The sequence below is a fragment of the Panthera leo genome, chromosome F3, assembly GCF_018350215.1.
Source record: "Panthera leo isolate Ple1 chromosome F3, P.leo_Ple1_pat1.1, whole genome shotgun sequence".
Taxonomy (NCBI): Eukaryota; Metazoa; Chordata; class Mammalia; order Carnivora; family Felidae; genus Panthera; species Panthera leo.
Window position 1 is genome coordinate 69,056,933 of NC_056696.1, and position 22,103 is coordinate 69,079,035.

General features: G+C 47.9%; 1 protein-coding gene across 1 annotated transcript in view; it reads left to right on the top strand.

Annotated features, from left to right (window-relative positions):
* GATAD2B (GATA zinc finger domain containing 2B) overlaps positions 1–21,051 on the top strand; it is a 47,612-nt gene extending 26,561 nt beyond the window's left edge. The window contains 11 exon segments of the mRNA XM_042925814.1: positions 6,216–6,551; positions 11,567–11,696; positions 13,616–13,747; positions 14,038–14,086; positions 14,089–14,168; positions 14,540–14,710; positions 15,219–15,534; positions 16,507–16,709; positions 17,573–17,683; positions 17,828–17,945; positions 18,606–21,051. Of these exon segments, the coding sequence (XP_042781748.1) occupies positions 6,216–6,551; positions 11,567–11,696; positions 13,616–13,747; positions 14,038–14,086; positions 14,089–14,168; positions 14,540–14,710; positions 15,219–15,534; positions 16,507–16,709; positions 17,573–17,683; positions 17,828–17,945; positions 18,606–18,739 (1,780 nt within the window). The 3' untranslated portion in view covers positions 18,740–21,051.
* The last annotated feature ends 1,052 nt before the right edge of the window (positions 21,052–22,103 follow it).

Consider the following 22,103-nt stretch of genomic DNA (forward strand, 5'->3'; position numbering starts at 1 on the left):
GGGTCTAGAGCTGTGTTACCATCTGGCCATTCTTGTTTTCTATAACAGCAGCAGATTTAAAGCTGGGCATTTTTGAGGGCACCTGGGTGGCTCAGTCAGTTAAAGTGTCAGACTCTTGATTTCAGCTCAGGTCAGGATCTCACGGTCATGCAGTCGACCCCCACATTGGACTCCAAGCTGGGTGTGGATCCTGTTTAAGATTCTCTCTCTCTCCCTTTGCACCCCCTACCCTGCCCCTTGCACGCGTTCTCTCTTGCACTCTCTCTCTCTCTCTCTCTCTCTCTCTCTCAAAAGATAAATAAAATAAAGCTGGGCATTTTTGTGCTATAATTGTTGGACATAATTAACTACTGTCTTCCTGGAACTCTCCTTTAGTTTGTTGATATGTCTGGTTTTCCTGGTTTTCCCCCAGCCCTCTGGCTATTTCTTAGTTTCCTCTGACCAACCAACCCTTAAATGTAGGTATTGCCTAAGGTTCTATCCTTGGCCCTCTTTTCGAGTGATTATATATTAATTTTTTTTCTGGGCAGTTTCACTTACTGCCCATACATTACTTCCATTACCTCCTCTACCTGTCCAAATATTTATCTCCGCTCTGGCCCAAGCGCTGGCTCTTCTGTTTGTTTGCCATGTATCCACCTGTTTTTTGGGTGTGTCCACCTTGATTTCACATGGCACTTCTGACAGTTTTCCATTAAGATATTTTCAGTTTAGGTAACAGAACAGAAAACCTAGCTTATACTGGCTTAAACATTAAGGGAGTTTATTGGTCTGTGTAACTGGAATCCAGAAAGTAGCTTCAGGGCAGTTTGATGTGGCTCAGCTGTGTGATTAGCTCCCATCTCGGTGTTCTGCTGTGCGCAGTGTCTGCTTTATCTGCAGGCTGCCTGCCTTCCCTCATGGTCACAAGATGGCTGCCAGCAGCAACATGCCAGGACTGCATATGTTCACACTCACATTCTGGAGAAGAGACTATAGGAGCTGGGGACTGAGATTTAAAAGTCAGGGACGATTCCCAGACTTCTGACTTTTGCATCTAGAGGAATTCAGTCCTCTTCATTGAAACATAAAGGCAGAGAAGATGGATTTCTGAGAACATCCAAATCCTTACTTCAGTTACATGCACATCTGTCTCCTGTTGGGATGAAATTGTTAAAAGACAGTGACCTAATCCTTTTTCACCTCAATTCCTAACAGCTTAACAGCTAACCCTATACCTGGCACATAGTATATATACATAGTATTTGTGGGGGATGATAGACGGATATGCACGTTCACGAATACCCAACCTTGCTTCTCAAAATTATCCAGCTCTGATACATCCCTCTGTATAATGGATTCTTGAAGTGAGCTACACCTGCATTGGGATTCCACATTCACTCTGTCTAAAGCTTTGCAGTCTTGGGATACTTGATTTAACATTTTCCCAGCTGTAAAGTAAGGCTAATACCACTTGCTTAGTAACTTGTTAAGGAAATTTAAATAACACATGGTAAGTGCCTAGTAGTGTGTTTGGCTTTTAAGTAGGTACTTAAGAAAGATTAGCTGTTATCATTAGCAGCCCAGAAGAAACAAACAAAAAAACTGGGTACACATTAAACGGCAAAATACAACATTTATTTTACAGGAAATTACTTTTTACTTTATTTTAAGTGGGCTCCATGCTAAATGTGGGGCTTGAGCTCACAACCCTGAGATTAAGCATTGCACTCTCCACTGACTGAGCCAGCCAGGCGCCCCTATTTTATAGAATTTTTGTTTGGCTTTTTGGATAGGAATTTTTGTGTGACAAGTTTACATTGAATATTATTTTCACAGCTTTATGGAGTAGAATTTAAGTTTATGGTTTAGTGATTTTTTTTTTTTTTTTTTTTTTTTTTAGTAAGTATACAGAGTTGTAAAGCTATTACCACAATCCAGGTTTAGAACATTTCCATAACCCAAAAGGATCTCTTGTGCCATTTTTAATTTGTCTGTTACATTGGATTTTTTTTCATTGTGGCAAAATATACGTAACAAAATTTACCATTTCCCCCCTTTTTTCCCTTTTTGTTTTCCTTTTCCTTTTTAATTTTTTCCCAAAATTTAACATTTTAACCATTTTTAACTATATAATTCAGTGGCTTTAAGTACATTCACATTGTTGTGAAATCGTCACCACTGTCCATTTTAAGAACTTTTTCTTCACCCCGGAGACTCTGTTCCTGTTAAATCTTAGCTCCTCATTGCCCTTTTGCCACCCCCAGTCATGGGTAGTCTCTGATCTACTTTCTGTCTCTCTGAATTTGCCTATTCTAGGTACCTTACATAAGTGGAACCATAAAATATCTGTCCTTCTGTATTTGGCTTACTTCACTTTGCATGATGTTTTCAAGATTCATCCATGTTTCATTGGATTTTGAGACAGGCCCAGCTATGAACACATAAAGTTGGAGCTTACAATAAGATCAGTAAAGTCAAGAATGGGCAAGGAAAATTTGATCAGAGTTCTCAAACCATCTCTTGGGAAAGATTAATTACCTTAGACAATCAAATATCTGGTTCTGGTTTCTTCCAACTTTCAGTATATCCATTTATTTCATTAGAGTATGATAAAAGGGAATTATCTGAGCAGTATTCAACTGTTTGTATAACCGTTCGAGAAGCCAGGATAATGATGCCTTCCCAAACTTCATTCAACTCTAGGTTATCGAGTTTTGTTGCTTTGTCTTCTGATTTCAGTGCTCACAAATATAATTTGTCTCAAAACTTAGAACACAGTACCATATTAATTTGCATTTGTATATCTTGCTGTGTGCTTTTCTGGGGTATTTTTTGCATCTAGGTGTATGATCAGTTGAGTAACAGACTTTTCCCACCTACAACTCCCCATGAGATTCTTAGTGGTGCTCTCAGTATGAGGTGTCAATCAAGTTACCTGGAACACTGTTACTGTGGAGTTAGAGCCTAACTCTTGCTGTTCTGTAGTACTGAGCTTTCCAGTTTCCACCTGGGGGTATTTTTCAGAGGTATACCACTTCAGAAATAACACATACCATGGGGCGCCTGGGTGGCTCATTCGGTTAAGCACCAGACTCTTGATTTCAGTTCAGGTCATGATCTCACGGTTCCTGGGATCAAGCCCCAAGTCGGGCTCTGCGGTGACAGCGTGGAGCCTGCTTGGGATTCTTTCTCTCCCCCTCTCTCTGCCCCTCCCCCGCTTGTGAGCACACACATGCACTCACTAAATAAACATCTGTCTCTTTCTCTAAATAATAAACATTAAACAAAGAAATAACACAGATCTTTAGGGGGACCTGTAGCTACAGAACGTATGTTCTATAACATGTCTGTCTGAAGCTGTTAGAACAAAGAGGATATGGAGAAGTTGGAACCCTCCCCCCCACGCTGCTGGCAGTGACACAGAATGGTGCTGCTGCTTTGGAAAGCAGCCTAACGCTTCTTAATGTTGAACAAAGAGCTGCCACAGGGCCCAACAGTTCGCTCCTAAGTGTACACCCAAGAGAACTGAAAACATGTTCACACGAAAACGTGTACACAAAAGTTCATAACAGCTTTGTTCATAATAGCAAAAAGGGGGGAAAATCAAATGTCCACCAACTGATAAGTGGATGAACAAGTAGATTATCATTTGGCCATGAAAAGATACCAAGTACAAACACAGGCTTCAAACATGAATGAACCTTAAAAACATGATGCTCAATGAAGGAAGCCAGTCACAAAAGATCATATATATATTGTATGACTTCATTTATATGAAAAGTCCAAAACAGGCAAATTAGGAACAAAAAGTAAATTAGTTGGGGGCAGAGAGACTGCTAATGGATATGGGTTTTCTAGGGGGGAGATGATAAAAATGTTCTAATATTGATTGTGGCAGTGGTTACACAACTCTGAATCAAAACCACTGAAGTATGCACTTTAAAAAGGTGGACTATGTGATGTGTGAATTATGTCTCAATAAGCCTGAGCTTTTAAAAAGAATTAGGGGCGCCTGGGTGGCTCAGTCGGTTAAGTGTCCTACTTTTGACTCAGGCCATGATCTCACGGTTCATGGGTTTGAGCCCCACGTTGGGCTCCGTGCTGACAGCTCGGAGCCTGGAGCCTGCTTCGGATTCTGTGTCTCCCTCTCTCTCTGCCCTTCCCCTGCTTGCGCTCTGTCGCTGTCCCAAAAATAAATACACATCAAAAAACGACTTTTTTAAGAGAGAATTAAGAAACGTTACCGAAAAACTCAGAGATATCTAGCTTCTGATTTTTTTTTTCTGATCTCCAAAATGTCTGTTTCCTTTTGTTGAATATTCTTTTATTGGCTACTCTTCTTTTTTTTTTTTTTTTTTTTGTCATACCCAGAAAAGGATCAAATAGCTCTTATTTTACTCCTCACTGCAAGAAGGAAGACGCTTCAGAGGGCGCATGGGTGGCTCAGTCGGTTAGGCATCTGACCTCGGCTCAGGTTGTGATCTCACGGTTTGTGGGTTCGGGCCCCACGTCCAGCTTTGTGCAGGCGGCTCAGAGCCTGGAGCCTGCTTCAGATTCTGTGTCTCCCCCTCTCTCTGCCCCTCCCATGCTCATGCTCTGTCTCTCAATAATAAATAAATGTTAAAAAATTTTTAAAAAAAGGAAGATGCCTCAAGCACATACATATTTTTCTTTTCAAGAGCACCAGTTAACATTTATAGTCTTCTCTGTCCTGCTACTTAAGTCTGTGAATCATTGGGCCTCATGTCGTATCTTCAAGTCTCTATAGAGGAGGTCATAACCCTAGGGCATAGAAATTAAATTTTGTTGAGCATCTTCATGGGGTATCTTCAAGCCCCACGTCAGGCTCTGCTGGCAGTTCAGAGCCTGCTTGGGATTCTGTCTCTCTCTCTGTCCCTCCCCTGCTTGCTGTTTGTCTCTCTCTCAAATAAAAATAAAACTTAAAAAAAAAACAAAACAGTTAAATTTTGTTGAGCACCTTCTAAGTACCCACTTTTACAGATAAGATTGAGATTTAGGGAGGTAAAGTAACTTATTAAATATTTGATCTTATAAATGTAATTAGCAGTTTGAGCCTATGTTTCTAGACTCAAAAAATTTTCTTTCCAGTGCCTCGTTGCTATTTCCTACCAGGAAAACAGCCCTGGATTTTAAAGTGTGGAAGAAGTTCTGTATTTAGATTTTGTTAGTGTAAAAAAATCAAAGTGAGAAGGGAAGATGATAATTTTCTTGCCTTTAAGCTGCATAAATAGAGAAAGTATTCCCTCCTATCAGCCTAAACACCTGAGTCTTTCATTAAAGCCAGGTATCTTAAGATACGGAATCTATCTGTATAGCCTTGAGGCGGGTAACCGTGGGCCCTTCTGATTCTTGCTGCTTGCAGACGGTCGAGGCTGCCCATTAAACGCTCTTTGTTTCGTTCAGCTTTCTCTTTTGTCTCCAATGAGATAAGCCAATGAAAGATATGCCTGAGTGGCCCGAGGAACTTCCCTGTCCACGAAAGAGGTCTTTTCCAGGAGAAGAATTTGGTGTGAGAGGTAAAACCAGTGCGGGTGGTTTGAGCATACAGGCACCGAAAAGCAGTCACAAAAGAATGTTTATTTTCTGAGAGATGTAGGCTCTTAATGGACCATCCAGGTGAGTAGCGCGGTGATATAGTCAGGACCTCAACAACTAGAAAACACTTGAGGCTTACTTTCCACTGCTGAAGTTGAGTGGAGAAATCTCCTTTAATACAGGTGTTCTGGGAAGATGGAGTGTTGATATTTACCTCAGTGATTTTTGTTGTTGTTGTTTTTAATTTTTTTTAATGGTTTTATTTAATCTTTAGAGAGGTAGAGTGTGAGCAGGGAAGGAGCAGACAGAGAGGGAGACAGAATCCGAAGCAGGCTCCGGGCTCTGAGCCGTCAGCACAGAGCCCGACGCGGGGCTCAAACTCGTGACCTGTTGAGATCGTAACCCGAGCCGAGGTCGGACGCTCAACCGACTGAGCCACCCAGGTGCCCCTGGCTCAGTGATCTTTGAACTTCCACGTAACGATGATTCTTTTTTGGTAAGATCGACACCACGTGGGGCTCACGCTAATGGCCCTAGATCCAGAGTCACATGCTCCACCGACTCGGCCAGCCAGGCGCTCTTGTGATTCTTCCGAATACCTTTGCCTCCCATCCTCTTTCTTCACGGACCGTTGAAGGGATTGTGTTCCGGTCTCACTTGTATTCTCCTTCCCACAGGATGGATAGGATGACAGAAGATGCTCTTCGCCTGAACCTGTTGAAGCGGAGCTTGGACCCGGCAGATGAGCGAGACGATGTCCTGGCTAAGCGACTCAAGATGGAGGGGCACGAGGCCATGGAACGCCTGAAGATGCTGGCGCTGCTCAAACGGAAGGATCTGGCGAATCTCGACGTGCCACACGAGCTGCCCACCAAACAGGACGGCAGTGGTGTCAAGGGCTATGAGGAGAAACTCAATGGGAATCTCAGGCCTCATGGCGACACCAGGACTGCTGGAAGGCCAGGCAAAGAAAACATCAGCGATGAGCCTGTGGATATGAGTGCCAGGCGGAGGTATGGCTCAGGTCGGCTGCCTCCGGCAATAGGGTCTTCTCATAAACGATGGAAATGGAGTGGAAAAGGAAAGAATTCCAATGAGAGGAGGTGTTTTTCATCCTAAACCTTCTTGAGAGAGAATGTATGTGTGCCATCTGGCCTGACCGTAAATTCCCCTCATTTCCAGATGAGACTCGGTGCCTCGTGTATCTGCTTAGCATGCAGAGAATCCTGTAGCTTGTGCCCTTAAGATAAAGTGGTCGTCTCTGGATGAAGGAGGCACCACAAAGCTGGGGATGGCAGTGGGAAGTGAGAGAACGCGCGCTCCACTCTGACCTTACGGCCATTTTAGGAGGGCCTCAGTCTTTTCTTCAGGCCATGCTGAGAGGTTTAGAATGTTTGTTAGGGAGTCCCAGCTTCTAGTACGTCCAGAAGCGTGGGGCTGGCTTTTCTCGTGTGAACAGGGCAGTCGTCTTCCTGTGGCAGTCCTCTCCGTTCTTGCTTTGCGTGCGTACCGCCCTCCGCGGGCTCCACGCACGCATAAGCGTTCGTCGCGGTTCACACGCTCGACTCCCGTGCGCCCGCTCTCACACGCACACACCTGCACGGGGCCTCTCTCGGGCATCTGTCAAGGTTGAGTACTTGAAACGGTGGAGCACGTGCTGGGAAGAGGTGCCGGCCGAGCCAGTCATACGTCGTGAGAAGACTCACGACTTCGAGCCAGTGAGTCACAGTGAGACCACGTTCGCTCTCAGAACGTCCGGTTCGTTAACTGTTCGGATACAGCTGACGGGGCGTGGGAAGTCATCTTTAGTGTCCACTTGCCCTCCCGCTGACCCTGCTGAATCTGTCTTAGGACTGAAGGAGGAGGGAACAGTTACAGCCTCGCCTGCGTTTCTTTTCTCCAGATTGTTTGTTTGTTTGTTTGTTTGTTTTTTCCTTTTTTTGTGTAAGCAGGCTTCATGCCCAATGCAGAGCCCAACACGGGGCTTGAACTCACGACCCTGAGATCAAGACCTGAGCTGAGGGGCGCCGGGGTGGCTCGGTCAGTTAAGCGTCCGACTTTGGCTTACGTCATAATCTCACAGTTCATGTGTTCGAGCCCCACATCAGGCTCTGTGCTGACAGCTCAGAGCTTGCTTGGGATTCTCTCTCTTCCTCTTCCTCTCTGCCCCTCCCCGACTCGTGCTTTCTGTCTCCCTCAAAAATAAACATTAAGACCTGAGCTGAGATCAAGAGTCCGACGCTTAACTGACTGAACCACCCAGGCGCCCCCGCTTTCTCTAGCTTCTAATGTATACTTTTAAGTACTATCCCAGGATTATTTTTTTAAGCCACACCCAGTGAGGGGACATTATTCTTGGTAATAGCATTTAAAACCCTTAGGAAACTTTAGATAAATTCCCTATTGGCCATAAAATAGGAGAAAAATCCTCAGATAGCTTGGAAGCTATATGTAGTGTGAGCTGAATATTATGAAAGTAGATTAATCCTTAGATCCTTTGGGGGGAAAAAAAGAAAGTAGATGAATGAGATCATGCCCCTGAGCAACCCACTTGCCCCATAACTACCCTCCCCGCTCTGGAGCAAGTAACTGATCCTACTTGAATGGGGAGGAGGAAGAGGAGAAATGTCGGACGGATTCCTCACATCCCAAATTGGCCCTGAAAGTGCATTTTTCATAGAAGCACTGTCACACATTTTCGTGAGATCTCACTAGTGCTATTATTGGTATTGTACTAAATAAATAAAGTCTGTATTAAAAAGTCAGACTACCTTGAAAACCCTACCATTGCATTTAATTTTATTTTAGAGGAATGAGCTTTTGAAACTTGAGCCTCTGGAAACTGGGAGCTGTTTTTAATGGTCTCCAGGAGGGGCTCCTGGGTGGCTCAGTTGGTTGAGTGTCCGACTTCGGCTCAGGTCATGATCTCGCGGTCTGTAGGTTCGAGCCCCGCGTCGGGCTCTGTGCTGACAGCTCGGAGCCCGGAGCCTGCTTCGGATCTGTCTGTCTGTCTGTCTCTCTCTCTCTCTCTCTCTCTCTCTGCCCCTCCCCCACTCATGCTCTGTCTCTCTCTGTCAAAAATAAATAAGCATTAAAAAAATAATAATTAAAAAAAATAATAATAATGGTCTCCAGGAAAAGGGGGTTGATGTAAACAATCTAGATCCCCATTCTACATGGAAAACTAGGCCCTACTGGCCTCTGTCACTCTTCTCCCCTTTCCTCAGATACACTGACAGTTATTTCTACTTAGCCCCAAGCTTTTTCTAAGAATGAATGGGATTGATAGATTGTTCAGCAAGGAGAGCAACAGTTTCTTTGATATGGACAAAAGGAGAGAATTTAAAAGCAGAAATAATGAAGAGCCCGTGGTATCAGTGATAGCCATATCATAATTGTCATCAGTTGGACAGGTTACAAACTATATGAAATCAGGTGTATGTGAAACCAGCGTTTGCTTATGTTTTGGAATGCTAGAAAAACACAGCAGTTTTCTTTCTATTTAGTTGTTTTTACTACCAGAAGGAGGATCAGGAGGTACACAGCTTTTGGGAACCTGCCAGTCTGAGTCGTGAGTGACGTCAGCAACAAGTCAGGCTTTTAGTAATCTCTCTCCGATGGCTAGAGTTTCATACTTAAGAACGTCAAATGATGTAAATCACATACATGTTTGGGAAAGTGGAAAAATCATTTCTGTTCCTGGAAAGTTTAATAAATGAGCCCGGAATCCCAGGTCACAAGTAAAAAAACAAACAAACAAAAAACTTGAAGAATGGGACAAAACCTGGGCCTCACCTGGCCTGTGCTGCACCTGATGTGGGTCTGATCACATCCAGGAGTACAATCTCAGGGTTGTTCTCAGAGACAACTTCCCAGCAAATGCCGCTCATTTCCACAGCCTCCATCCAGGAATGGCTCTGCCTGTCTTGTTGCTGAGCCACCCCGAAGCGGCAGGAGGCACTCATTTGAGCAAGGAGGAGTCCCTTAGCTTCGAGATAGTCTTGATGTGTGTATCCAGCCCTGAACAGAGTAGAAGGAGATTGGGACTGTTGGTGTGAATAAACATTGGAGAACCAAGTGAAAGTAGAAATCTACCAGATCTCAAAATCATTCACCCATGTTGGTGTCAGGGATGGGGGGGGGGGGGGGGTGGGGTAAGGATGAAGGAATGTAGAAATGAGAAAATCACCAGAAAATGAATTCAGGTCAGCTTGACCGTTACTCCAGCATTGTGGGGTTAGGGAAAGAAAGGCTCTTCTCCCTCTAGTGGCTTCTTTTTCTGTGAACCCCACACGCTCAGCTGCCTGGGACCAGTGCTTGTAGAGCAATCCAGACAAACCTAATGGTTTCCAAGACAGTCGTGTGTGTCATTCTGTGCCTCTGTTTTATGTTCTCAGCTAAATTCGGTTTATTTTATTTTACTTTTTTTTTTTTTTTTTTAATTTTAGAGAGCGTATGAGCGGGGGAGAAGGGCAGAGGGGGAGAGAGAGAATCCCAAGCAGGCTCCGTGCTTAGTTTGGAGCAGAACCCAACAAGGAGCTTGGTCCCATGACCCCGGGATCATGACCCGATCTGAGATCAAGTCAGATGCTCAACCAACTGAGCCTTCCAGATGCCCCAAATTTGGTTGATTTTAGTAATTCAGCCCAGTTGAGAAATTGAATGCCTAACCCAACTATCCAGGGTATTTTGTTCAAAGCCCCTGGGCATCCATGTCCCAACAGCAGCTGAGACAAGAGACCCAGAGAAATGGTAGAAAGGCTCTCAGGACTAAAGGTCTGCGGGTGTTAAGGATTTGGGTTTCATGTTTAAGTAAGAACTAAAACACATTGCTTTTAAGTCTGTGTATTCCTAACTGTACTGAAGAACTCAAGGAAGTGGGGTCTGGGAAGATATCTTTGAGTTAAGAAATCAGAGTTAGGGGGTACCTGGGTGACTCAGTCGGTTAATCCAGCACAGGTCATGATCTCACGGTTCGTGAGTTCAAGACCCATGTCAGGCTGTGTGCTGACAGCCCAGAGCCTGGAGCCTGCTTCACATTCTGTGTTTCTCTCTCTGCCCCTCCCCAGCTTGCACTCTGTCTCTGTCTCTCTGAAAAATAAATAGACATTAATTTTTGTTTTGTTTTTTGTTTTTAAGAAGTCAGAGAGCTAAAAGATGTGGTCATTGGTTTGGGAAGCTGAGGCATTCGGAATTTCCAGAATTCTGGTCATCCAGCTCTTAGGGAGTGCCATTTTTATCATCTTAGAGAAATAAGTATGATGCTTTTAACTAGCCCCAAAAGACCAAAACCACAATTGTCTAATAAGCGAGAATTGAAATACGGGGGAGCCAATGAGGAGGATTTAAGATTTCAAAGTCGTTTCTGGAGAGTTTATTTTTGAGGGAAGATGCTGAGTACAAATCTGGTCAGTAGATACAGGTTCCAGAGATGCGGTTTAGGAGTTTCGGTCTGCCAGAAGCTGTAGACTTGGCCCGGTCCTTCCCCTCAGGCAGCTGGCACAGTACCTTCTGGTGTCTTAACTTGGGACTGCCGCTGGGGTTGTCCTGTAAGCTCCTCTCTGTCAACCCTCAGGCAGCCAGGGCCGCGCGGTGCAGGGCCGACCGAGCTGCCTCCACGGCAGCGGGCGTTCCGTACCTAAGCTCTGCCCTTGCCCTTCTTCCTCCGCCAGGCTGGCTGTTCCCTGCTTGAGCCTCTGCGTGACTAATGAGACAACCCAAAGGGAAGTGAGATACAGGGGAAGCGTTTAGAGTTTTGATTCAAATGGATGTGATCAGAACACTCCCCTCTCACTCCCATTTCTGAAGCCAGTCACCGTGTGTCTGGTCCCTGCACAAGGAATTCAGATGGAGTGCACACTTGCTGAGGATTTGTCACCACTCACATCTTGGTGTCGTCTGTGTCCTAAGATTTGAATCTCCTGAGTGAACTGAGACAGACTTAAGTTCCCTTGGATTTCTTTGTTCAGCGTGCAAAAGAAGTTTTCTTAATTGTTGAAATACCTTAATTTTTTCCTTTCTTATCTAGTGAGCCAGACCGTGGGAGGCTGACTCCCTCCCCAGACATCATTGTTTTATCTGATAATGAGGCTTCCAGTCCCCGCTCCAGCTCCCGAATGGAAGAAAGACTCAAAGCAGCCAACCTAGAGATGTTTAAGGTAAAAAAACAGAGAAGAAAGATAAAATGATTTCTTTCCTCCTTTTTGCTCCTGTTTAGTTCCCTAAGAGGCCCAGTAATGTTTTTTTTATAATTTACTTTTTTTTAATTTACCATCTTAATAATTTATGTATTTTTGAGAGCGAGAGAGTGTGAGCAAGCAGGGGAGTTGCAGAGAGAGAAGGAGAGAGAAAAAATCCCAAGCAAACTCCATGCTGCCAGGGTACAGCCCGACACGGGGCTCGAACCCATGAACCATGAGATCATGACCCAAGCTGAAATCAAGAGTCAGATACTTGATCGACTGAGCCACCCAGGTGCCCCTGTAGTTTACTTTTTGAATCTAAATAACTACCCACAGGGGTGCCTGGGTGGCTCAGTCAGTTAAGCGTCCGACTTCGGCTCAGGTCATGATCTCGCAGTCTGTGAGTTCGAGCCCCATGTCAGGCTCTGTGCTTACAACTTGGAGCCTGGAGCCTGCTTCAGATTCTGTGTCTCCCTCTCTCTCTGCCCCTCCCCTGCTCACATTTTGTCTCTCTTTCTTTCTCTCAAAAATAAATTTTTTCTTAAATAAATAAATAACCTGTTGATGAAACTTTTTATAAATAATTCTTAACTTCAAGGGCATTTTATTTATTTACTTTTTACTGTTTTTTTGTTTGTTTTTTTGAAAGAGAGCACGTGCACAGGGGAGGGACAGAGGGAGAGAGAGAGTCTTAAGCAGGCTGCACAACCAGTGCAGAGCCTGATGTGGGGTTTCATCTCAGAACCCTGGGGTCACGATTGGAGCCTAAATCAAGAGTCAGGTGCTCAACTCACTGAGCCACTTAGGTGCTACTATTTTTTTTTTTTCAAGATTATATTTTTGGGGTGCCTGAGTAGCTCAATCGGTTAAGCATCCGACTTCAACTCAGGTCATGATCTTACAGTTCATGGGTTTGAGCCCGTGTCAGGCTCTGCACTGGTGGTGCGGAGCCTGCTTGGGATTCTCTTTCTCTCTCTCTGCCCCTCCCCCACGAATGCTCGCGCGCGCTCTCTCTCTCTCTCTCTCTCAAAAATGAATACATAAACGTTAAAAAATATATATATATATTTTATTTTTAAGTAATCTCTACATCCAACATGGGGCTCAAACCCACAACCCTAAGATTAAAAGTCTTGGGTTCCACTGACTGAGCCACCAGCCAGGTGCCCTGAGGGCATGCCCTTTTAGAGGGCACTATGAGAATCAAGTGAAGAAGATAGTGTGACAAAGCATATTCAGTATAATTTATCTTTGGAAAGTCAAAACTCAGTAAGTCACAGAAATAAACTCTTGGCTGGAACCACTGTACCCTGGTTCTCATGATGTGGAGAAACTCCTAAGTTTTTATGTGTATCTAGAAGAAACTTGGCTTTTAATAAGTTCCAGAAACAGTGTTTAAAAATTTTTTATGTTTTATTTATTTTTGAGAGAGACAGACAGAGCGCGAGCAGGGGAGGGGCAAAGAGAGAGGGAGACACAGAATCCGAAGCAGGCTCCAGGCTCCGAGCTGCCAGCACAGAGCCCAACGGGGGGCTTGAACTCACAGACCATGAGGTCATGACCAGAACTGAAGTCAGTGCTTAACCGCCTTAGCCCCCCAGGCACCCCTGGAAACAGTGTTTTCAAGAACAGTTCCCTTTGCATCTCCCTTTGCCCCGTCTTCTATTTTGCCAGGAATCTGGTTGATTAGCATTTATGTTCTGTAAGCATCTTCTGAGCACCTGCTGAATCCCTAGCCCTGAGCTAGATCCAGGGACACAGAGACAGTAATCCCCATTACTACTTCTGCTTCGTGTGCAAGATCCAGAGCTCAGCCCTGGAAGAAGAGACCATCTCGTAGGAAGGGGGACTCTGGGTGCCTGCTCCCATAGCTGAGGGACCTCGTGTTTCCTTAGGGGAAAGGCATTGAGGAGCGGCAGCAGCTCATCAAGCAGCTGAGGGACGAGCTGCGACTGGAAGAAGCCCGGCTGGTGCTGCTAAAGAAGCTGAGGCAGAGCCAGCTCCAGAAGGAGAACGTAGTCCAGAAGGTACTGACTGCGCCCTGGAAGTAAGGGGCTGGGTCTGACAGTGGCCTCACCCAGGTAGGTTCAACTGGGTGGCCCATTCTTGTCCAGTTCCGTGCTTTTTAGTTTCTAAGAAGAGTGATTTCTTTTTTTTTTTTTTTTTAATTGTAGGCCCTAATCAAGAAAACCTTGATTCCATTTTTCTCGGTTTTCCTTCTGGTCAACAGAAGCTTCACACTGACTGGGGATTTTTAAAGTCCAGGAGTGTACCAGACTTCTGCCTCTGTTTCTTCATTCTGTCTTCTCTCCCCCAGACCCCGGTTGTGCAGAACGCGGCATCCATCGTGCAGCCATCTCCTGCCCATGGGGACAGCAGGGCCTGTCCAAGCTTCCCTCCCGGCCTGGGGCCCAAGGGGTGGAACCACAGAGTCTGAGAACATTACAGGTGCGTAACCTGCCTTGGGGCCCCGTGTATCCCAGCTCTGGTTTGGGACTTCTGTGACGATCGTAGAAGAACCTGGCCGTGGTAGAGGTGCTGGTGCTGCACACAGTCCCGTTGGTCCCTCCTCGCTGCCTGGCTGTGTGTTACTGGGTGGCACAGTGGGACAAGTAATCCTCCTCTTCCCGCTGTGGTTTTTCTTCTCTGGAGGTTTCTAGCTTAGCCCTTTTTCGTCTAGGAGTAGACAGAATTCCCGACTCTCGCTGTGTTTCTGTTTTTCCACTCAGCTGTGTGTTATAGGCAGTGTTCTCTCTCCAGCATGTTGGTGGAGCGTTTTACCACCTATGACTGCTTCTTTTCCTCTTCTTCCCCCTCAGGGTCACAGTGTCATCCGCTCCGCGACCAGTACCACCCTCCCACATATGTTGATGTCCCAACGTGTTATTGCACCAAACCCAGCCCAGCTACAGGGTCAACGGGGCCCACCTAAGCCTGGCCTTGTACGCACCACAACACCCAACATGAATCCTGCCATCAATTACCAACCGGTGAGAAAGTCCTAATATGGAAACAGAGAAGTCTTTTCTTTGCTTTCCCTGTTGAAAGGACCACAGACCGTACGGTTTGGGACATAGAGAAGCTCTAGGACAGCCAGGGTAATTGTGGTAGAGCTTGTATCGATCGTAGTGCCCAGGGTGGAAGCTGGAGGGACTCCCTGGGAGTAGGAGCGGAGAAGGGAGGCTGTACACGGCAGAGCGGCAGCAGGCTCATACCCGCCTGGAGGAAAGCAGCGGGGGTCAGGGGAAGAAGAGGCCTGAGGATGTGGGCCAGAGAGCATCCCCCGTGCTTGTGTTCCTCCGCCTCCTAGCCTCTGTCGTTCTCTTTTCCCGTGTGCTGGAGTTCTTCTTCATTGAGGTTGGACACCTCGTCCTTTTTTCTGAGTTTCGGGAAAGCTAAGTTGTCCCAACTCGGCTCAGGTAGTGTTTTCTGCCACTGAAGCAAGAATTCGTCCTTCCCCCGCACCCCGCCACTGACCCTGTGCCCCCTCCGTTCCAGCAGTCGAGTTCTTCCGTTCCCTGCCAGCGCACAACATCCTCTGCCATCTATATGAACCTCGCCTCCCACATGCAGCCGGGGACTGTGAACAGGGTGTCCTCCCCCCTGCCGAGCCCCAGCGCCATGACCGATGCCGCCAACTCCCAGGCTGCCGCCAAACTGGCTCTTCGCAAACAGCTGGAAAAGACCCTCCTGGAGATTCCGCCGCCTAAACCTCCTGCTCCCCTGCTTCACTTCCTGCCTAGCGCGGCCAATAGCGAGTTCATCTACATGGTGGGCTTGGAAGAAGTCGTACAGAGTGTCATCGACAGCCAAGGTGAGGCTGTTTTATGTGGTCAGTCTTTTATCTACGCAGGAGGTTGCCAAGCCTGATTGACCTGGGCCGCGTATCCCAGGGCGCTGTGTGACGTCAAGTAACCTGTTCTTAACTGTTGTCAGACCACCTCCCGTTCGTTACTCGGAAATGCCTCTTGTATGTCTGTATATCTTAGGCTTAACATTTGTATTGTATTTTGTAGACCGTGTATATTTTTGGCAGGATATTGTTTGGTCCTTTTCAGTGGTGCCCAGCACGATGTATACGCAGTTTGGTGACTAGAACACTTACGTGTAACATCAGCGCTTGTGTGGCATTGCGCTGCGTTGTTACGTTCAGTCCCTGCCACTTGAGGACTTACAGGTGGGAAAGTAGGTGTACTGACTGAGTAGGTGACCGTGACCACGTGGAAGCTGTGAACCAGAGCTGACCCAGACTGTGAAGCATTGGCACTAACAGAAGTTATTAAGCCTGAGTTTCCAGACACGTGGACTTAGGGGAACAGCTGACGGTGGAGGAAAGTGCCTGAAGGGCTCAGCATTGACTCTAAACAGGTCTGATTTGGACACTGGCAACTAAACGGTGGAAATGTGACAGTGCGGTCTGAGGTAAAAACGTGCTAAGGAGCACGTGTCGCGGACCCAGGTGGAGTCTGCCGCCCTGTGAGTTAGCACGCTTCCTTCTTGCTGTACTAAAAGTCCGCAAAGCCGGGTTCTTGTCTCAGCTTTGCCCTCGGGAGCTCTGTTTCTTCGTGTCCTCCTCTGTAAGTGGGGACGGTACCGTCTGAATTCCCTAAAGTGACGTTGTTACAGTCGAATGAAATAAAAGTTATTTTCTAAACTGCAGAGTACTCTTCTCGTAGAGTCTCTTTCTGAATTCAGCGGAGTAACCTCCTGAAAAATTCATTTGGTGAAGAGAATCGGGAGATGGGGAGATGCGAAGGCCCTGATTGCTCTCTCTGTTGGCATCTAGGCAAAAGCTGTGCCTCACTCCTGCGGGTCGAACCCTTTGTTTGCGCCCAGTGCCGCACAGATTTCACCCCTCACTGGAAGCAAGAGAAGAATGGTAAGATTCTGTGCGAGCAGTGTATGACCTCCAACCAGAAGAAGGCTCTAAAGGCCGAACACACCAACCGGCTGAAAAATGCTTTTGTTAAAGCCCTACAGCAGGAACAGGTAAGAACCCTGATGTCTCCCCAACCACCTACTCAGGTTGGGTTTTCCCAAAAGGTAGCTCCTTCTGGTTTTTAGAGGATTTGTCTGTGCGATCCCCACAGTCCTGACGGCCTGGAGGCCCGGGTTCCCTGTCCCTCCCCGTACCGATCTGTCTGCTGATCTCCACGTGACTGTCTCTGGCGGGGCAAGCGCGTGAATGACAGTGTGGTCCGGGGTGGGGACAGACAGGAGGCACACATGTGGCCTTCCCCGGTGGCGGCCGAAGAAATCCCTCAACTTCTTGTCCTCCTCAAACAGATGGATTTTGGTGGGAGGGATTATATTTGTACTGGAAATCTCTCAGAGAGACCGAATTCTCTGCGGTCCGTATCTGACAAGGGAATGACCCAGGAGAGAGTGGGCTGTAATGTGGCCCGGCCAAGAGGAACGGCAAGGAGGGAGCGGGCGTGCCCTGCGGACTGGGCGAGGGGAAGATGTGTTGGGAAGCTTGGACCCTTCCCCTCAATCCTGCTTCCACCCCACCACCCATCAGACCCCTTTGGGTGGCGTCCAGGGACCTTCTGGAAAGCAGGTAGACGGGAGTCAAAAATAAAACCTCCGTAAACTCCTCACCATCACGTCCGTCAGCTGGTTGCCACCACCCAGGCGTCTCCTGCCAGCATCTGAGCGCCGGCTTTTCCTGGACAGACGGACCCCTTAATCAGCAAAGCAGGGCTAGCTCCTTGTGCCCAGAGCCCCAGCTTGCCTTCTCCACATGCCTCCTACTTGTCGTGTTGGCAGCAGTAGAAATAGGAGGAGCCCTGGGTTTCCCGGGTAGGAAATCGGGTGCTGTCCTGCCAAGTTGACCTGCTGACTCCCGACAGGAAATCGAACAGCGACTACAGCAGCAGGCAGCCCTTTCCCCCACTGCGGCTCCGGCCGTGTCCAGTGTCAGTAAACAAGAGACCATCATGAGACATCACACGCTTCGGCAGGTGAGGCCGTCTGGGGTGGTTTGCCAGCCGCGGATCCCAGCGTGTCCGCCTTTGCTGGCAAGTCCTTCTTCCCGGACCCCTACCCCCCCCCCCACCCCTTCCATCACGGCCACCTAGCGACCCACCGTCTGCTCCCTGTCACAGGCTCCACAGCCCCAGAGCGGCCTCCAGCGCGGCATACCCACGTCTGCCCGTTCCATGCTCTCCAACTTCGCGCAGGCGCCGCAGCTGTCTGTGCCTGGTGGCCTCCTTGGGATGCCAGGTAAGAAGCAGCGATGGGGGGGCCTTCAGGCTAGCAGGCCGCTCTTCCGCTTCTGCGCTTTCTTCAGGCCTTCCTCCCTTCACTCTGGGCATTTAGCGTGTTTGCTAGCTTCGTGGTCCGTGCCGAGCACAGCGCGATAGGGTTCTGGTGGTGAAAACCGCACGGTCCCTGCCCTCGTCTGTTCACTGTCTGGTGGCCCCGTTGGTGGGTGTGTGGTCACTGACCTCGATGGCAAGAGCAGGGTCAGCTGTCCCCACCCTGTTTGAATGGTGGAGGGCTGCTGCTTCACAGAAATCCGAAACGTATTCCATGAGTGCATCCCTGTGTCTTCAATGCTCTCCTCTGTTTCTCTGACTCGCCCATCCGGTCAAGACCGTGTTTGTTCTGTTCCTGGTAGGACTGAAGTTTCGAGAGGACCCCTTTCCCTAAACGTGGGGTGCAGAGGGGCAGTTGGCTGCTGACATAACACTTACCTAAGTCTGGACAGATGCACGCAACCTCTGGTGCCCCCGCCCCACCTCCAAGTCCACGCCCCCGGGTCCTCCCAGGTCATACCTGGGACGGTCGCCGGGTCGTGCAGTCAAGAAGATGCTGCTTCCTCTTCTAACGCCTGCCCCTCCACCCCTCCCCCCCACCCCCGCTTTTGTCTCCTGGGTCCAGGTGTCAACATTGCATACTTGAACACCGGCATCGGAGGACACAAAGCTCCCAGTTTGGCAGACAGACAGCGGGAGTACCTTTTAGACATGATCCCTCCCCGGTCTATAGCGCAGTCCATCAGCGGGCAGAAATAACGCCTGTCCACGTGCACTGCCCCAGCCTTGAACCCTTTACCCCTCCTCTCCCATTGCCCCCAACTTCCGTCGCATGCAGTGCCTGTACTGGTGCCTACCATACACGGAAAACAAAACAGAAAACAGAAGACAAACCTAGAAATCAACAGGAAAACGCACCTGCCCTGCCCGCCACCCCTCTCTCACTGCTGCGATTCTGCCGCTCTTGTCTTCTCTCCGGTTTTCTTTCACAGTGAGGTGCTCTTCACCTCGGATGAGGTCAGAGTGAGGTCCTGGGGAGAGAGAAATCTAAGCCCTCTGACGTGTGTTTCTAAAGTTTTTATGCTCTAATTATTATCATTTTTAATGATGTTGTGTGTCCTCCCCTTTGTTCAGTGGACGGTTAAACCTTTTTATTTTCTCAATATTTTCCTTTTTCTCTTTTTTTTTTTCTTTTTTGTAAACACAGATGACATTCAGATAAATGACAGGAGCATTGCAGGGGGTCCCCAAGCAGATATGACTGGCAACGTTGGGGGCAGAAGTTTTTAATGCACTTAACCTGGGGGTGGGGCAAGGTGATGGCATCAGATAGGGAGGACATCAGCCCTTGGTGTCTCTGGGCTGGACAGTCTGGGAGGTGGTGTTTTGTACTGAAGTTGGGCTCTAAGAATGAGGGGAATGAGCCTGGAGGGAGAAGCTTTAAAATGTAACCACCACGGAATTGACCCACAGAGAAAGGGGAGAGGGACATGGGGACAAGTATAGTGCTGAGCCAAGGAGGACGGAGGCTGGTGTTGGCCTCTTGGATGCTCTCCTGGTCCCAGTGGAGATAGAAGTCTATTCCAGGTCAACTAGCCCAAAATTATTTCACCTTACTTTCTTTGTAAAATACCCCCCCCCCACCTTTTTAATCCTGATCTGCTCCTGGTAAACTCAATCCCCCAAGTCCCGTCTATAATCCAGCCTGAGTTAGCCAGTGTCCTGGGAGCTGGGCGGGACATGCTGAGTGAGACAGAGAAGGGAAGAGAGAAGGGCTTTCTCTCCCAGCAGGTGAGACCCCATCTGTCTGTCCCACCCTCCAGCCAGGAGGAGGGAACAGGGATGCCTCACCAGCTTGGAGTCCTGCCCTGGTCTGCTGTCCTGAGTGCAGAACCCACTGCTCAGAGCCACACAACTCTGGTCAAAGCCAGCTCTGAGTCTCGGCTGCAAAAGTAGTTGTGGTGCCCCCTCCCCAACCCATCTCCAGAAATCTATTAATTTTCCTTTTTTGTTGTTTTCAGCTTTTTCTTAAGCGCTACTAATGTAGGGAATGAACTGAATTGTGCAATGTTGCTGTTCTGGGGATAAGAGAGGTTGGCACCCCATCTGCCCACACCGTGGGGGAAGCAAGAGGGGGACCAGGCTGTCTCTGAGGTAAAGGAAGCCCCTAAAAGGCAGGGGTTTCTGCTCTCCCGTAACACTCACCTGTCTCTCCAGCTCTAGAAGCTGCCAGAGTACAGGAAAGGGATACACTGAGCAGAGACGTGTGAAGAGGAGTTCAGAATTTTGTCCTTGAAAGCCACCTGGGAAAGTTCCCCCACTTTTATTTTAAAAAATTAAATAATGTTTTTAAAGTAAGAAGGCACTTTTAAAATTAACACACACACAAACTGCACATCTTGCCCATAAAGTTTGTGAGTCAGTGGGGAGAAGGAGCTGGAATCAGGCTCAGTCCCCCCCTCCCCATACCCCAGAGCCACTGTGGGTTACTCTACTGGCCCTACGGGCCTTCCTGGATTTTTTCTTTCCTCCCTTCCCCCAAATTCATTGAGCACTTAATAAAGGAGCAGAGATACAGCCTGTGTCTGGGCTCCCCCAGTGGTGAAGTGATCTGAAGCTAGATGCTAGTAACAGATAGTGATGGGGCTGTTTGGAGTTTTTTTTCTGGGGCCTGTGGTGCCCCTGACTGTAAGTGGGGGAGAAGGGGGATTATGAAACTGGGTCTGGGGTTATTTTAAAATTATATATATATACATATATATATATAAAAAGATATATTCTTACATCTTTGCTTTGCCCTCTGTGCTTTGAAAGCACTGGATAAATCGTTTGGTTTTGCTTTTCTCTCTTCCACGAAATTGGAAGCTTTTTTATTATTTTTTTTTCTTTTTGTTTTTTGTTGTTTTTTAAATTTTCCCTGCAAATCACCTTGCCTTGTGGCATGTCTGTCTAGCCTCTTCCGCCCGGCCCGCCATGACAAAGTGCCATTTCTGTCATGTCTCCCCTCCCCCAGCTCGGAGGTACCAGGTGCCCAAGTTTGTCAGTTGAGATTAAAAGTAAGGAACAGAGAATGTGCAATACCGTCTGGTTGGGGGCCATCCCTGCCCTGAGCTGAGTCTCCTCCCTGGGAGCCAGGCCACCTGTGATGGGGTTTGGAAGTAGGAAGTGTAGACGAGGTGGGGAGCTGGGAGCCATGGGGAACGCCCAGCCTAGTGCCTGGCGGGGTGCTGAGGCGGTGGGGGGGACGGTGGGGGTGGGCTGGGGGTGGGCAGAGCGGGAGCCTTCCCAGAGTTTCTCCCCTCAGGCTCAGTCACGTAGAGGCTGCTCAACGACTAGTTTAGCTCCATGACCCTTTGCTCAATCGCTGGTGTTTGATTTCTCACTTCTCCCCATTTCCATACCCTTCCCTGGGATTAGCGATGGGGGTGAGTTTTCCTTAATCATGGTGAAGTACCAGCCTTTCACCTCCTCTTGCTCCCGCCCTGTCCTGTCTTCCTTACTTCTTGAGTTTTTCATCACTGATCACCTTGTGTCCCTCCCAGTCTCTTGTCGCTGTCCATCCCCAGGCCGAGCCCATACACACTAACCCTCGTGCCTAAAGATAGGAAGAAAGGCGACCTCCTGTTCAGAGCGGTCCTCCACCCCAGTGCTCTGAAGCTCAGGGGGATGGCTAGAGCGAGGGCCCCCGCTGGCTCTGCCTGCCCCCCCCCCCCCCCCCCCCGCATCCAGAGGCTCTGAAAGTAGTCGCTTGTGGCCGGTGGCTTCCTCCCTAGACGCCTGAAACGGGTAGATGAGCGGTGGGGGGCGGGGGGGGGGTAAGGCTGAGGGACAGGGGTCCTCCTCATTTGTAGATTTTTTTTTTTTTTTAATTTTTATTTGCTATTTTTGTCATTCGACCACAGCATCTGGACTTTCTCCATCCCTGGAATAAGTATTTTTTCCACATTTTTGGATGTATGTATGGTAGACAATTTTTTTTAAGACACAAAGATAAATGTTTTCCTGCTTTGGTTACCTTTCCTTTCCCCCTTTAAAAGGAATTAGCTATAGAACTGCTTTGTAAAGATGCTTCTTGGTATTTTACTTTTGTTCCTTTCCCCAACCACTCCTTCCCCCAGACCCC